The sequence below is a fragment of the Astyanax mexicanus genome, chromosome 16 (assembly GCF_023375975.1).
Source record: "Astyanax mexicanus isolate ESR-SI-001 chromosome 16, AstMex3_surface, whole genome shotgun sequence".
In the NCBI taxonomy this organism is placed as follows: domain Eukaryota; kingdom Metazoa; phylum Chordata; class Actinopteri; order Characiformes; family Acestrorhamphidae; genus Astyanax; species Astyanax mexicanus.
This window is the reverse complement of record NC_064423.1, coordinates 18,057,603-18,075,531: the sequence shown is the minus strand read 5'-3', so window position 1 is coordinate 18,075,531 and position 17,929 is coordinate 18,057,603. Positions and strand designations below refer to the sequence as shown.

General features: G+C 40.3%; 1 protein-coding gene across 1 annotated transcript in view; it reads right to left on the bottom strand.

The window, feature by feature from the left end:
• Positions 1-17,929, bottom strand: part of grin3bb (glutamate receptor, ionotropic, N-methyl-D-aspartate 3Bb) — a 119,710-nt gene that overhangs the window by 29,101 nt on the left and 72,680 nt on the right. Inside the window, exons 2-3 of the mRNA XM_007240182.4 lie at positions 13,285-13,898; positions 1,604-2,696 (exon numbers count right to left, since the gene is read on the bottom strand). Coding sequence (XP_007240244.4) covers positions 1,604-2,696; positions 13,285-13,898 — 1,707 coding nt within the window. The remainder of the gene's footprint in view (positions 1-1,603; positions 2,697-13,284; positions 13,899-17,929) is intronic.

Here is a 17,929-nt window from a genome sequence, read left to right as displayed (position 1 = left end):
AAGAAGAAGATGCATGATCACAAGCCATCAAACAAAACTGAACTGCTTGAATTTTTGCATCAGGAGTGGCATAAAGTTATTCAAAAGCAGTGTGCAAAACTGGTGGAGGAGAACATGCCAAGATGCATGAAAATTGTGATTAAAAACCAGGTTTATTCCACCAAATATTGATTTCTAAACTCTTAAAACTTTATGAATATGAACGTTTATTCTTTGCATTATTTGAGGTCTGAAAGCTCTGCATCTTTTTTTGTTATTCCATTTCTCATTTTCTGCAAATAAATGCTCTAAATTACAATATTATTATTTAGGAATTTGGGAGAAATGATGTCCGTAGTTTATAAAATAAAACAACAATGTTAATTTTACTCAAACATATACCTATAAATAGTAAAATCAGAGAAACGGATTCAGAAACTGAAGTGGTCTCTTAATTTTTTCCAGAGCTGTACATTAAGCATCATTTAGAAAGACTACAATGTAGATATTCAGCCTGGCAAAGCATTTAAATGAAAGCAATTGCAGTCTGCACTCTCACTTTATGGCTTTACGGATCACAGCACTGTGTGCATTGTTTGGACAGTTTGTAACCGCAGCTTGTCGAAGATGATATGTACACAAACAACCTTCATATTGAAGCACCTCTAATTACTGTTTAATTACGTTATTTTTGTTTCCTCACAGCCTACTGAGCTCACAGAGCCGTACAGTTACAATATACCTCATACTCTGTTAGAGGATTCTGAAAAATCCTGAACATGTAATTGTATTCTTCAATAGAACAAGCAGGGATACATAAAAATAGTCAAATTGACAAAAAAACCCCAATCCTACAGAAAACACTTTTGGTGATTTGACTTTTGGTTGCCAAATATTTTAGTTTGCCAACGCATGTCTTTGTTGTTTTACACTTTGGACACTGAGCTTGTCTAGGTTGACTAAAACTTGAAAATGTACTTTTTCACTCAGTTTTTTGTATATTGTTCAATGAACTTGGCACCACATAGATCTAGATCAAACTATAAAGCAGGACTAAAGTTATGAATAAGAAATGGATTTATATACTGTATATAGATACAGGGGTTGGACAATGAAACTGAAACACCTGGTTTAAAACCACAATAATTTATTGTCCTGACGGACAGTTCTGGTGGAAACAGGAGCGTTTAGCACCCGAACATCCCTTTCAGACAGCTTCCTTTTACAGCGTCCACAGTTAATCCTGTTGGATGTGTTTCGTCCTTCCTGGTGGTATGCTGACATTACACTGGATACCGTGGCTCTTGATACATCACAAAGACCTGCTGTCTTGGTCACAGATGCACCAGCAAGACGGGAACAAATAATCTGTCCTCTTTTGAACTCTGGTATGTCACCCATAATGTTGAGTGCATTGCAATTTTTTGAGCAAAACTGTGCTCTTACCCTGCTAATTGAATCTTCACACCCTGCTCTTACTGGTGCAATGTGCAACTAATGAAGATTGGACACCAGGGTGGTCCAATTTAACCATGAAACCTCCCACGCTAAAATGACAGGTGTTTCAGTTTCATTGTCCAACCCCTGTAGATAAATAAATCATAGCAAAAAGTAAAGATCTCACTTTGGCATCATGTATTCCAGAAAGCTCCTCAAAAGTCTTCTCCCCGACCATGACTGCAGCAAGGTTGGCCGTGTAACTGGACAAAACCAGCAAGCAAAAGATAGCCCACAGGTTCATAAGGAAGCGACCGGTCCAGCACTTGGGCGTTTTGCTGGAGACAGTCCGGCCGAAGAGGATGGCGTAGCACAGGTTGAGGGCTGACGAGTAGGAGAAGACCCTCACGCGGTTGCGTCCGTGCGGCGTCATGCCGAAGGGGCTCTTCCACTCGTAGAGAGTGAGGAAGAGTGCGGTGATGTGAAGCGCCACGAATATTCCCACCCACATGGACCAGTGCAGCGGCCACATGAAGGCTCCAATGGGGGCCGCTGTGTCCTTGCTGCGCACCAGTATGCCTAAACTGGTGGAGAAGAAGGGGCTGGTGAAGTCCATCACTTTGCTGCGTGCTGAGTTGATGCTGAAGCTGGTGACGGCCATGTCCGCAACACCGTTCAGCAGGTCTCCAACCAGCCCCGTCCAGCGCCCGCCCTTCCACGCCCCGTACTTGCCATCCCCCACTATGTAGAGGTCAAACTCGAAATCCATGTCCTCGGACAGCTTCTCCAGCAGGTCGATGCAGTAGCCGTAGCAGCACTTGCTGTAATCCAGCGGGAGGAAAGTGTTGTTCCCCTGCGCCCGACTCGTAAAGAACCGGTCCAGAGTGTCTGAGTTGTTGGTCCCTGCATCCAAGCAGTACTGACCAGCAGGGCAGTTCCCGTCCTCGTCCACCTCCCGGGTGAAAACGAACGGGTGCTCCACCAGGGTGACCACTCGCACCCGGCTGCCCGTCACGGGGAAGCCAGCCCTCCACCGACTGCCCTCACGTCCCCTCTGGCCATCGGCCCGATGCCGCCGAGAAGAGCCCTGCCACAGCCCCTGCTCCTCCACCTCCAGCTGACCACCTTCCCAGCTGCCCACCGTCACCCAGGTGGGCTGACCCACAGCGTCCCTCCGCAGACTCCACACGTGGACGCGCTGTGAGGTGAGGACCCGTGATATGTTGCGCTGCACACTGACCGCACCGGTCAGTCCTGTAAAGGTCGTATTAGAGAGGAACCTGAGGGTGAGAAAACAGAAAATCAGGCTATAGGTGGAGATTAAAGACAATACAGTATGAATATAAAATTTATATAAAATAGTGTGTTTGTGCTTTGAGTAATAAGGAGAAGGTCATGTCTATCATTGGCACTGCAGACCCAAATGCTGCTACTGTGCATTGTTCAAACTTTGGTGGAGCTGCACAAGACCAAAGACCTTTTTTCACATATAATATGATTTCAATGAATTGATTGCTTATTTTAAGAAATCTTCCTAAGAAAAATGTGCTTATCCCATTGGAAGTTTTTTTGCATAATTTAAGCATTTATGTCTCAATTTACATTTATATTTTGTCTAGTTTTTGCTAATGATATTTTTTTCAGTGCTTGCAGTACTACTGCTTAAAAAACCTAACCCTAGAGGAAACACTGCAATACAACTTTTGGTTGCCAAATATTTTGCTTGCCGAACACAGGCACAGCCTTTGTTGTTTTACACATTGGAACATGTCTAAGTTGACTGCAACTAGGAATTGGTTTCTTTATTTTTGCCAAAATTGGAAATGTTTTTGGATGCCAAACGAGTCATCCCTGTCTGAAATTGTTATAACTCACATTTTTCAGTTCTGCATCTCAGTTTGAAAACCACATTTTTAATCAAGTCTCTAAAACATTATTAAATGAGTTAAGAGTAAAAAATATTTTTTTATAAAGTCTATGTTCCTCTCCCTGACTGTAACAGACTAAAATAATAATAAAGATTTTAATGATGCGATACAGATGTGATACAACCCACCCCACAACCAAAAAAAAAAAAAAACTCCCAAAAACTAAAGGATGCTGGAAAGCAAGCACAGAGGGAATTACTATGACAACAGCCTTTGCTCTTGCTGATTGGTAGTAAACTCTAGGGTGGCACAACTGTCTAACTGCTTGCTGGTCAAAAGGCAGGAAATTATAAGATCGTATTTTGAATAAACTTAACAAACATAATATGTGAAAAGACAGAATAACTTAAACTGAACCTTGTTTACACAAATGATCCAATCCAATTTATTTTTTAGTGCATTCCTAGCGTAGAACAATTGTAGAACTATTGTCAAAATATCTGCAGTTTATTCTTTCAGACAAAATCAATGCTATATAGCTCAACATGTTCTGTTGACATGTTCCGGTGCATCCCTACATGTCATCTGAATAAAAACAAAGAGCCTGTGGTCAGGTGTGTTCATATTGTTCATATTCTCATATGCTTCTGGGAAGGTAACTGATAACCGGTGTCACTAACGGGATTGGTCCATAGTTAAGCCTGTCTTATCCACACCAGCAGCCCGGTGGATAATAAATATTGCAGCGGCGGAGAGAGCGGAGGCCTGAGAGAGGGATCACCTATCCGGATGACTGACACAGCCTGGCTCTCTTCACACTGTAAACTTTTAAAAGTTGCTTTCACAGGCCAGTATATTTGGTTGTGAAACTCCATCTCCTTCAGTAAATTAGGGCGGTTTGACTGGCTGGGCTGAAACTACAGGCAGGAGATCAGGTCACTTAAGGGGAGGCTGTGATCCTACGTGCCAGACTGGGCTCCGACATGAGCTTGGAAATGAACGTCTTCGGCCATCAATAAAAGACATGGCATGTTTCCAGTGCTGAACTGCTTCATAAAAAGTTAAAGGAGAAAAAAAAAAGAAAAAAACGGAAGATGTAATTTGGCCTGAAACCTTTCTGTCATTAATTTTACCTGTCAGATACAGCGGATTGGCCTACATGCGGACAGGCTTTCATGCTGAACATGGAGCTGAGTGAGACTATAACACTACTGCTTCTCCTTGTTAAGATGGCAGGTTATAATTACTGAACACCTGCAGTATCTTCACTCATTTTACTCTCAGAGAGATGAGCAGCCTGAGAAGATGAAGAATCGCATGCTAATATCCCATTATCCCATATTATAGTTTCACAACTATAATAACAAACCTGCGGCTTTTACTGTTTGACATCATCATCTTTGGGCATTTTAGGATCATCTTAACTGGTAGAGAGAGTGCTCTAAGCTCTGCCACTATTATCGAGAAAAATCACTGGTTCAAATCCTGGTCATGCAGCTTGCCATCAGCTGCCAGAGCCCTGAGAGAGCACAATTGGCCTTGCTTTCTCTGGGTGGGTAGATGGCGCTCTTTCTCCTCATCACTCCTTGGGTGATGTCAGTCAGCACAGGGCATCTGTGAGCTGATGTATCGGAACCATGTCGCTACGCTTTCCTCCGAGTGCGCTGTGATAATACTCGACAATGCTGCATCAGCAGCAAGTCAAAAAGAGGCGTTGACTGACTTGTGTCGGAGGAGGCATGTGCTAGTCTTCACCCTCCTTGTGTTGTGGCATCACTAGTGACAGGGGATATACAGCTGAGTAGCAGCTGAATGGGTGAGAATTGGGAAAAAAATAGGAGAAAAATTGAAATAAAATAATTAGAAATCTAAACACTGCAGAAAACTAAATCATTGCAAATGATATTATCTCATTTCAAGGCAATAAGTCGTATTTTTTTCTCTGAGAATAATTTTTGTCTTACTAAGCATTGTGTAAGTCTAAGACTTTTTGCTTATTTTAAGAATAATCATCTTAATCAATCTTACTTAGATTTTACACCCTATTGTAAGTCATTTGAACTCAAAATAAGCACAGGTCACCTGACTTTAAGTTATTCTGATTCTTGTGTTCAAACTGAAACAAAACAAATAAGTGATTTGCATGATATAAATCTTACTCACTTGGAAACTGCAATTGCTTATTTTTTTTTTATGAGATTAAGGGATTTAAGAGATTTTTATTGCTTAATATAAGTATGTACGTCTCAATTTACCTATACTATAGTGTGCTCCAGCCACTAAAAAGGACCCGTAAATCTGAAGCCTCCCACTGATTGTGATTGGTCCACACATAACATTCCCAGAGTGGCCCTTCAGCAGTGCTGAGTAAGAGAAATGTGCACCGAGTTGTTTTTATCTGTTCCCCTCTTTTGTTATTTGAAGTACTGGATACTGCCAGCTCAAGGGTTTCTGCTGTATTTTTTTCTTTAAGAATTTTGACAGTTGAAAAAAACACTGTATAAAAATCTCATATAATGGAAAACTGAATTTTCCTCACTGCTAAAGTTTCAAAACTTACTGCTCGGTCCACGGTTCATACAGTTCTGGAGAGGAAAGCTGGGGAAACAGCCCGTTTAAAAATGACTGTTTTTATGATGTGACTGGAACCAGCTCATTTACATATATTTGTCTTCTTACTCTACTACAGCCTATTAATACTGAAGTTCTCAGGAGGGTTTTAGCTCTGAAGGCTTTGTGAATGAGGCACAATAGTGGACAGAAGGGATGTAAAAAATGTCAATATATGGAAATATTGCATAATTTTGTTTTGCAGTACTGTATCGATTTTATAAAAAAAACTATCAATTTATAATTATTTGTTTAACTGTAATAATTAGTGTTAGACAAATATAAGGTACACTATCAATAAATATCTATTTTCTAGTCTATTTAAATACATAAGCGGATGCCTACATTGAAGTGAGCAAGGGTGTAGCTGGGGAAGAGCCTAAAGTAAACAAAACTGTAATTCCTAAAAAAAAATATGTTTATTTGGGTGAGTAAAGCACTTACACTTATTTACAGTAAAAGTACAGATTTCTAATATTTTATCTAAGAGGGAGTTTTCAGTTCGATTTCTCCAGGATTGAAACTGAGTGCATCAGCATTACCATTAGCATTAGCCGCTAACTGCAGCGCTAGCGATAGAACTACACTGAGAAACCCTGAGTGTTCCGGTAACCCAGGGTGAAATTAGCTAGCAGTTCAATCCACGTAGCTTGTTTTAACACGGCAAAAACGCAGACTACAGTCCAATATACTCACCTCTGAACAGCAAAAGGGCTAGTGCTGCGGTTAGTGGCTAATGCTAATGTTTCTAATGCTGTACTTATGTGTAGTGGCTTTACTGCTCCTTAATACCTGACTGGTAAATTTCATAGATAAGGCCCACCGCATTATAAGAGAAAAATTTGGAGAAAATTTTAAACAAAATGATTAGAAATCTAAACATTGCAGAAAACTAAATCTTAGCAAATAAAATCATCTAATTTCAAGGCAATAAGTTATATCTTTTTCTCAAGAAGGATTGTTGACATACTAAGCACTGTGAAAGTCTAAGATTATTTTGCTTATTTTATGAATAATGATCCTAATCAGTCTTACTGTCAGGAAGGCCAGGCAGGGAGATGAGGAGGCGGATGTAATCGCAGGTAAGAAATAAATGATTAATTTATTAAATAAATAATGAACAAACAAACAAACAAAGAACAAGAAAACAAACCAAAACAAACAGGGTGTAACGATAACATAAAACAAACAGGGAGGCTATACAAGGAAACAAACAAGTAACTGAAAATAATACAAACTAAACAGGGCTGGGATATATACAAGGAATAAACTAGGAACTAAATAAACAAAACAGAACTGAACAAGAAACAAACAAGAATATATATATATATATATATATATATATATATATATATATATATATATATATATATATATAACAGAGGACTAAGGCTAGGAACACGAAGGCTATGAAACAAAGAAACACTGAGAGAGACAAACGACAGGAGTTGGTGCAAAGAACGACGAAGACAAGGTGGCACAGGGGAACTATGTATACAAACAGGAATCACACTAAAAGTGGAAACACCTGGGGCTAAGGGGTGGAGCTACAAATGAGACACATGTGGTGGAAAACTACTGACAAGAGACAGGGCCAGGACGTAACACTTACTTAGAATTTTCACCCTATTTTAAATAGTTTGAACAAGTACAAGTCACCAGACACATTATTCTGCTTCGTGTGTCCAAATTAAAAAAACAAAAAAACAAAACAAAAAAAAAACAGTGATTTGGAAACTGCAATTGCTTATTTTATTTTATTATTAAGAATTATTTGTTATATGTACGTCTCAATTTACGTATATTGCATATAATAATATCCGTATATTACGATTTTTGGGGGGAAAATGAAAGGATTTTAGGTGCACAGTGTTATAATCTGTCTTTAGATCCACAGGTCTGATTTATTTATTGTAGTCAGATTTTATGAATATTTGCACTATGAGTTTTCCTAAAATTCATAAAACATACAATATCTTCAAGTTTCTGCTCATATACAGCCCTACAGGACAGCCAATCAGAACAGGGCTCATTTATCTCATGTCAGTCTTGAAGAAACTGTAACAGAAACACTCTGTTTAAAGATGAAGAGAGGTTGGGAATGGTCTTGTTCAGATGTTGAAGGATCAGGTGCTCTGAAATGAACTGCAGGTGGTGGATTCTCCTGTAAATCCTCCAGCCCCCAGATCAGTGGGATGAACAGGACTTAGGACATACAGTATATATTTGAGTGTGTGTGTGTGTGTGTGTGTGTGTGTGTGTGGAGCTGAGAGCAGAGGTAATGACTGGAGTCTGATCATAGTTGGGGTTTGTGTTGTTGGAGGCTGAGGGAAAGCATAGTGTGATATTATTGGTCATTAACAATGAGAAAAAATTAAAGGGATAGTCTCTTGCACCTCAAATATTAAATTTTAGGAAGTAAAAAAATCAATATTTTACCTCATTCATTCATATTGAAAAAAAAAATATGAAATGCTTTATATGAATCTGTAACTGCACAATCAGTCTGTACAGTTTGGAATACGAAGTATGTGGATAAGACAAGATACACAACAAAAAGGACAGTATATAAATATAAATACCAACGAAGAAAATGAAACGGAATATAAACAGAAAATATGGAAATAAATTAAATAATATGAAGGAATAAGAAAAGAGAAAAAAAATAGGAAAGAAAAAAGCAAAATAAGAAAAAATGAACAATAATATTAAGAAAATCAAAAGTGCAGTCAAAAGTTTAGACACACATTAAATTCAGTGTATTTCATTATTTTCAACAATTTCTTAACATTTTAGCTTAATACTAAAGTCATCCAAACTACGAAGAAAGACATGGCATTATTTAGTAAACAAAAAAGTGTTAAACAAACCAGAATATGTTTTATATTTTAGATTCTTCAAATTTTGCACCTCTTGCGTAGATGACAGCTTTAAATATCTTGGTTATATTTCTCAGTCAACTTTATGAGATAGAGTCACCTGGAACGGCTTTCAGTTAACAGCTGTGCTGAACTTGTCAAGAGTTAATAACTTGAATTTCTTGCCTCTTAATGTGTTTGAGACCAGAGATAAGATACAGTGAATAGCCCTATTTGAGTAACGTTCTAATTCATATTATTGCGAGAATTACTCAACTAAGTAAAGAAAATTGAGGGTCAGTCAATCCGAAACATTTCAGGAACTTTGAAAGTACTCTATAGTTCGGTTGCAAAGACCATTAATAAAACATTATGATGAAACTGGCCCTTATCAGGATCGTCCCAGGAAAGGAAGACCAAGAGTTACCTCTGCTGCACAGGATAAGTTTATCAGAGTTACCAGCCTCAGAAACCGCAAGTTAACAGCACCAGCAACAGTATTTTGGTTTGTTTAACAGTTTTAAGTATGAATTATAACTACGAATAGTTATAGTTGTAGTTATATCTTTCAAATCAAATCAATCCTGAAGAAGAAATATTATCTCTGTATGATAAAGGTGGACAGCAGGATGAGTTTAAATGTCATGTGTGTGTAGAAGAAGGATGTTATTACCATGGGGAGAAGCTGTCTCCACTGTAACACTAATCTGTACTGGAGGGTGATCGAATAAAGAAAACGATTCCTTTTATGACAGTGTAATTGGCACTGGCAGTACTCAGGGCTATTGATCTGCTCACCGTGTGCCGCAGCTTTGCCCCCCGCGATTGTCCAGGGTTGTGTAGCTGGGTTTGGGTCGGCTCGGCAGATTTGGCTTTATCCTATTGTGCTGTGCGGCGGGCTGCTCTCGGCATGGCCGCGCTGCACAGCGCTCTGACTTGCGTTTGCAGGCAGAGTTAAAAAGAGGCAGCGAAACACTGTGGGCCTGGATGATCCACACACACACACACACACACACACACACATACACACGCAGCAGTGGTGTGGCGTGGTGTGCTGCTGTGGGCTCTTTTGATAAGAGTGATCCCTACCTCATGGGAAGGCAGCCGAGTGAAACTCATGAATACAGCTTTAAGCCCCAAAAACATGTTTGCATTCCAGCTGAGTGCCTGAGAGCCAGACCAGCAGTTTCACCCAGCACAGACAGATCAGCCGTGTTCCTGACCTTAACACACCTTCTAATAACCCAGCCTGAGAGACATTTGTGACAAGGTCACACACACATACATCCATACATGCATGTAGAGTTCATATTTCAAAATGTGCCTGTATACAATTTTCTGGTCTATTTTCATACATAAGGCTCACAGGATTATATATCAACAAAAACTCTAATTCTAAAAGACAAGTGGATGTGGATGTGAATCTACAATACAATCTTCGTTTTATAAGCTTAGATTTTCAATATTTTCAACAGTGTGGTTAGCAGCAGCACTAGCCAAGGTTAGCTCTAGTAAACGGCGCCCGACAGCACTAGACTGAGGAACCCTGAGTGTTCTGGTAAGCCAGGATGCTATCAGCTAGCGGTTTGTCCCACATAGCTTGTTTTAACACGGTGAACAGGCTATAGTTTGATATACTCACCTCTGAACAGCATAAGAGCTAGCACTGCAGTTAGTTCCTAATGCTAATGCTGCTCCAGCAGTGCTAGCTGGGGTTAGCAGAAGACTGCAATCTGTTATACTCACCTCTGAATGGTGAAAGGGCTAGCGCAGCGGTTAGTGGCTAATGCTAATACTGCTCCAGACTTGGCGCCGGACAAACTTCACTAAAACTCCTTTATAAAGCTGGACTTCTGCAGAGAGGCTTTACTGATCCTTAAAACCTGACTGGTAGTATTCACACATAAGGTGCACCGGATTATTGGTTTTGGGAGGCGAACTGTGAATTATTGGAAAATGTAAGGATTTTAAGTGCGACTATAGTGCAGAAAATATGATATGATATCTGCTAATGAGACTGAAGCTGGAAGGCCATAGGGCACATATCATGACCCTGCTGCATTGGGCTGATAGTTAGTGCTGCCTAAAATAGTGTAGGTTGCATCAGAACAGCTCCACACCCTGGAGACATGGACTTTTTTACAAGATCTCTGGAGGTGTTCTGTGGGATCTGCCCTCTCAGCAGCAGATCCTATACCTCCTGTAATTGGCAAGTTGGGACCTTCACAGATTGCATCCATGAACCTTAGATGCCTTTATGACACTGTCTTCCTTGGTGCTCTTTTGGTAGGTATGAACCACTGCATACTGGGAGGTGACGATGATTTGGTATGATTTTTTACAGCATGGTAACTGTCTTAGTTAATATCACATATCAGTTAATATCCCAATATCAGAGGATTTAAATTATGGAAATAAGAGGATTTTAGCTGTTTTTCCAAACAACATTTCTCACTGATAGTTGCAGACAGTCTGAGGGCTGGTTATCTACATTATGTCTTGCTGTTGGCTTTGATATTTGCACAGTTTCTGTAGGCTGTTCTGTGCCTGTGTTTTGAAGCCTAAAAAAGTGGGTTAGCCACAACGCTAACAGCCAGGTTTAGCAGTGTTAGTATCGATGCTTACTGTTTTTCTGAGCTGGATTACTTATTGATAAACGATGCTATTCATTTGAAGGTTTTCTTCAACTAAAATCAACTTTTTTCTTGTCCTTTTGAAATACAGTAGGTCTCTGAGTTGTATATGAATGCTGCACATGAAACTGTTCCTTAACCTTCATTGTCAACAGTAGCTAGTAAAAGAAAATATTCAGAAAAACTAGTCGATCAGGAAAAGCACCCTTGTCTAGGACAACCTGTGAATTAGTTCTCATGGGCTCGCTCATGAGGCAGCACTGGCAGCACTGGCAGCCATGGCAGTTCATTCCTGTGCTATTTGTGCAAATATCACATGAGTGTTATATGCTTTACCCAGTAATTCAGAGATAAGGAACAAATGGATATAATTTCTCCATGGAACACCACCAGTGAAGTACAATTGAGATAGGTAGGTGTGTGTTTAGAACAGTTCTGTTTACTCTAGGTAAAAGTGAAAATCCACCCTGAGTGGCTTGGCTTGGCTCTGGATTTTTACTTTCTGGACCTGGACTACGCACCTCTGTGTTTGTAACTATGTTTACATAGGATCTCCGGTGGATTTGGCATTTTACAGAGACTCTGAGACTAGGTCAGTGGCTGAACTGCACTTATCAGGGCATTACATATATTGTAAAGTAACATATGACATTGCAAAGACTGTTATTAGTGTAAAAAATGTCTTTATTTTAAAACGTTTCTAACTTTTATCCGTCTTGCTGCCTCGCAGTGCTGTTAGCCAACCAGAGGCGATGTGTTTGCATGTATGACTATTCATGAGCAAGAGCTAAAATCCTATTGTTCGCCCCAACTACTCCACTGGACTAAAGCATCGTTACACCGGATCACTTTTTTTTTCACAAAAACCAGCTCACATGGCATTCAGTCATTCTAATTAAGGATTCATTCATTAAAATGAAGGAAAAAACGATGGAACAAGACCTTTAATCCGTCAGTTGTTTTAATATTATGAATATTTTGACTGACTTGTGTGTGTGCATTTTCTCAGACTTCTGTGTAAAATACTGTATAGAGAAGTCAAAAAGTCTGAAACGAACCGAGCATAAATCTTAAATCTCACCAGGCCATTTATTTTCAATCCCCACAGCGCTACACTGTTAATCAGTTTGTTTTACAAATCCCATTAGACTTCCAGGCTAAATGCCAGTGGGTTTGCTCCTTTTCTAGATCAACAGGCAACTCAGTGGTATTACTAATATGCAGACCCTTTTTTTTTCCTTCATGGTTTTTCAAAATCGATTATCTTCTCTTTCGCTTGTGCTCCTTTAGGGCTTAATAAGACAAGAATCTGAGCTGTGGGCTTGCATTTGAACTGTGATAAATTCAAGTACATCAAGAGCAGATGGCAGAAAGTCTGTACATTTCATGAGCTTGGTGTGCAAACCCAAATAATTGGCCAATTTGTGTTGGAAAAAAGTGCAAAACTAGCAGACTGACTTTACAGATGGGTGGATCTCCCACCGTGTATCAGGAGATAGGTGCCATTAGATGTTTCCTTATAGCTTTCGGCTTGGCGGGCCAATTTTCTAGTGCACTGTAAACCTACTATTAGTTTGAACTCAAATAATTTAGGTTTGCTTTTTGTAAAATGGGATTTTCTAACATTAGTCAACTACTTTGAGTTAGGTGAAGTTTTGGGGCCATATATACAGTAAATTCAAATAGGATCTTTGAGTTGAATCAGCTTATATTAACAGAGTTTAGTTTGTGGCCATTGGCAGCTTCTTTTCCATTTGACTTCTGGCAACATCTTTCTCCCCAGGCTACCTTTGGTAAAGTTCTAGATCATATATTAGGATTAACTGTCTGGCCTCGATGTTGTAGGCTGTAAAATCAAGCATCATTTCTGGCCTCTTGATAAAGAATCAAGGTATTTACCTGGAAATGTACTGCCCAGATGAGGGCAGTTCATGTTTGTTGGGTTTGTCGAAACAGTTGACCATGTTCTGGATGAGGGCCAGGTCCGGCCGAATGATGGTGGCGGCGGCAACGGCTCGGCTGACCAGCTGCAGAGCGTCGCCAATGTAGTAGTCCAGAGGCTTGCGGTCGACCTCGCCGTAGGCCAACAGCCCCAACGGCAGGCCGATAGAGTGCAGAGCATCTGGGCTTAAGGGGTATCCCATAATCCAGTGCATGGTGGGCAAGGTGAGGCCCAGGCTGTGGGCGCTGTGCAGGACGGAGGAGGCACACTGCGGGTCGTCCCCGAACAGCAGCACGGAGGCCGGCGGAGGCTGGTCCTGGCTGAAGTGCTCTGCTAGGAACTCAGATATGTCCATGTCGTCGGGCGTGCTGTGCGAGAGGTTGAGGGTGGCCCGCAGGTGCCAGCGAGAGCCGCCATGCTGCTCCAGGAGCTCCAGAAGACCAGCTTCCTCCCAGCCCTGGCAGAGCACCGCCATGCCCTCCTCCCAGCCACTCCGCTGCAGCACGGCCAGCAGTAGCATGGCCAGCCCCGACGGCGGGATCCGGGTCGTCATCTGCAGGTGAAATCGGTTCTGCGGAGGCAAGAGAAAAGGTTGTAAGTGAAGAGGAAGGAACATCAGGTCCTAACGTTGGGATTTCTTTAGTACAACTAGCAGATCGCCTGATTAACTGTAATAAGGGTACAATTGGTTGGTCCATTGAATGGGAATTTGAATCAAAGTATTGTGTATTCATTGCTATTTCTTCTTATTATTGTTTTTTTCTAAGACAAACAAATAAAAAAAATAAAAAAATCCAATTGTCATGATGGTTGATATTCATGCTGGGGATGTTCAAAGCATTTTGGACAGACTGACCCTTTGACCTTAACCCAAAAAACAACACTAATTCTGATATAAACTGTAACTGGCAAGTTCAAGCACAATATAAAAAACATGAAAGACATTATATATCTGCAACATTCAGAGAGTACAATCTAAAATTAGAAATTTTTAATGAAAATATGTTCTGACTTTTTGTGTGATGTATTGCTTAGGTTCTTAGCAGTTCATTTTCTTAGCACTCCTCACAATGAATTTGTTAAAAAAAATGTTAAATCTGGGGAGCCAAGTGATCCAGCAGTCAGAGATCCCTGGTTCGAATCCTGGTCATGCAGCTTGCCATCAGCTGCCAGAGCCCTGAGAGAGCACAATTGGCCTTACTCTCTCTGGGTGAGCAGATGTCAATTAGCCTAGATGAGCTCCTGGAGGAGGCATGTGCTAGTCTTTACCCACCTTGTGTTGTGGCATTACCAGTAATGGGGGATATACAGCTGAACATCATCTAAATGGGTGGGACAATTGGCCTAGTTAAAACAGGAAAAAAATAAAAATTAATTAATAAAATGTTAAATCTATACTTTAACTCACTCAGCCTGAAAAATAAGCTGGAATAATGTTAAAGACGTATGAAAATTGTGTATTCACTAAGGGTATTTACAATTTCAAATATATATTCCATGATAAATGTCAGAAAGATGCCTTTGCATTTATTAAAAGTTTGATGGTTCACTCACATATTTTGATAAATGTGTTTTCACTGCAACTTACACTCCAAATTTCACTATTTATATTTCAGCCTTGTACTGGGGACGAAGTCACGTCTGTTCAACACTGGGAGGGACATGACTCCACATTACCCTCTTAGATTACAAACCTGGGTAGAGGGAAGTGTGTAGTAGCAGTTCTGACACCGTAATCAATCACTGCGAAACACTCTATTTCTCACACAGAAAGCAAGGTGTGTGTTTGTTCTGCTGTAATCATGCTTTGCTGCATCAGGTTGGGAAACAAGTATGGTGTATGAAACATGAAATATTTGCATTTTAATGAATTGCTCATTTTTCATATAGATAAACCATCAGCTAAATCAATTTTAGCAGCAAATTCTGGGTGCTCTATATTTTGGAGGCCGAACCCAAACTGCTGCTTCATCAAACATCATGTATACAGCCTACTGTAACTGAGTAAAGTAAGTAAAATAAAGTAAAATAAAGCCTTTACACGCGTGTCTCTACTTCTGACTGATTCTAGTCAGACAGCCTTGTTCCAGAACATTGCAATAAACCATCTGTTTCAAAGGGATGTGTACCATTACCACTTGCAGTCTGATTCAAAAGGCCGTCATGTATTCCGCAACCTGCCTGACAAGTTAATTTGGTGGGCCACCGGAGACCGGGCTGTAGTGATTGTAGAGGGGATTGCTATTCATGGTCTGTCTCGCTGGATTTTCTCAGCCGTGTGTAACCCCTATCTGACTTTAGCTGCTCAACGAGCGCTGCTGGGACGTGAACATCTCAATAAAGTCCAGGCTCAGAGCCTTTGATATCTCTCCAGCACACGGATGGTGGAAAACATTCCAATCATATTTATCCAAACTTGATATTCGTGTCCAGATTTTCGGATATCAAGGCCCGGACGATGCCCGGGAGAGTAGCTTAAAAGAGCTTTTCACCGGCGCTCAGAGGGCAGACGCTGCGTTCTGGGAACACATACTGGCATGCGTACAATACAACAGAGAGAAAAAAATAATAATAATGAAACAGAAATTCATACTGCATACGCAGATCCTAATCCCTTTGGGGATAACTGAGGACTCTGAGTGTGTAATTCAAACCCTTCTTTAGCTCTAGGAAGAAGTGTTCAGCATGCACACACTACATGGACAAAAGTACTGGGACACCTGTTCATTCATTGTTTTAATCAAAAACAAAGAAAATACAAAGACATACAGGGTCCTATTTTTAGTGATCTACAGCAACCAGTCAGTTACGCATTGTGCAGCTAGATGTAGGGTGTGTTGATGTGTCTTTGGTATCATAAGGGCACAAAAAATACACCTGTAGGCATTTACTAATTCCCAGGAGCTGGACTTACTTGTTAAATTAGATGTACAACTTTTAGAATCTCTTCAGTTCATATGTTTAAACTAATCAAATGACCTGGTTGAATCTTTTTACAGTGTTAGAGCCCTATCGTACACCCTGCGCAAGGCTTGTTGCAATGCTCTTTGCTATCTTACACCCCGTCAACAGTCACACTCGTCCCATTAAAATAGTGTCAGAGTTTAGAAATAAATCTATACTGATGGGAGTGGTGGTCTGGAAGTGAGGTGTGTTCAGGTAAATTTCTGGCATTTTTTTTTGGTTGCAGAAAATAAAATACAGGTGCGCCACTGACTGAAACATACCTAGACAACAGTCAATCGTCAGAGTCCATTCCAATTGCATACATCCTCGCTCATTACACACACACACACACACACACACACGGATGCACTTAACTCAACAATAAATAGATTAAAGCATAAAATAACATTGCTGTTCTCTTAAATTAGCTTCTGGTGTACCTTTCCATCATGAACATGCAGGTCCTGAATAATCTACTGAAATACCATAATACCCAAGTACAAGAACACATGTTTTTTTTTAAACCCACACCTGCCTTTTTGGCTAACAATGTATGAAGTGTACTTTTCGCACTATAAGGCGCACCAGACTATAAAGCGCATTATACGACACTAGTAAGGAACAGGGGTGTTGCCAGTTTTTTCTCCTAATTCAGTAGGTCTTGCCGCTGGGTGGCTAAAGCTAAGTTAACAAAAAAGCTAAGCTAAGTAAACAAAACTGTAATTAAAAAATAAAAATTCTGTTAAAGTCAAACGAACGCTGTATGTTAATCTACACAGATTTCTCTCCTGAAAACTGTTTATTTGGGTGAGTAAAGCACTTCCGTTTATTTACACTAAGTTTAGATACTCAGATTTCCACTAAGGCTGGGTGCAGCAGCTTTAATGGCTAACTGCTAGTGCCAGGACACTATCAAGTAGTGGTTCGTCCCACGTAGCTTGTTTTAACACAGTAAACATGCAGGCTACAGGGCAATAATACTTACCTCTGAACGGCTAAAGAGCTAGCGCTTAGCAATGTGGTTAGTGGCTAATGCTAATACTAATACTAATACTGCTCCAGCAGTTCTAGCCAAGGTTAGTAGCAGGCTTCAGTCTGATAAAACTCACCTCTGAACGGCTAAAGAGCTAGCGCTTAGCGTTGTGGTTAGCAGCTAATGCTAATACTGCTCCAGTCTCAGTGCTGGAGAAACTAAACTGAAACTCCTGTATAACGCTGTACTTCAGCGGAGTGGCTTTACTGCTCCTTACAACCTGACTGATAAAATTCATTCACAAGGCACACTTATGATTTCTGGGAAACTTAAAGGATTTTAAGTGCGCCTTATAGTGTGAAAAATACGGTACAGTAAGTGTGTAAAGCACAAAAAAAAGCACAGTGTTGTTTGAATCAGCTAATTAGTGACTATTCTTCTCCAGTTATTGTTAATTTCATTTACATTTCTGCTCTTTTATAAAGAACTACTTTAAATCACATCATGAAACCCCAAGCTGAAAGACGGTGGCTAATTGTCCCAGTCATGTGGTGATAACAATCACAACACAGAATAGCGATTCTGTGAAATTATTCATAATCTATTATAACCTGCACATGCTCGTGTCATACACAGGGCCACATGTGTGATTTCATAATGATTGGACCTAAACGCTCTACACG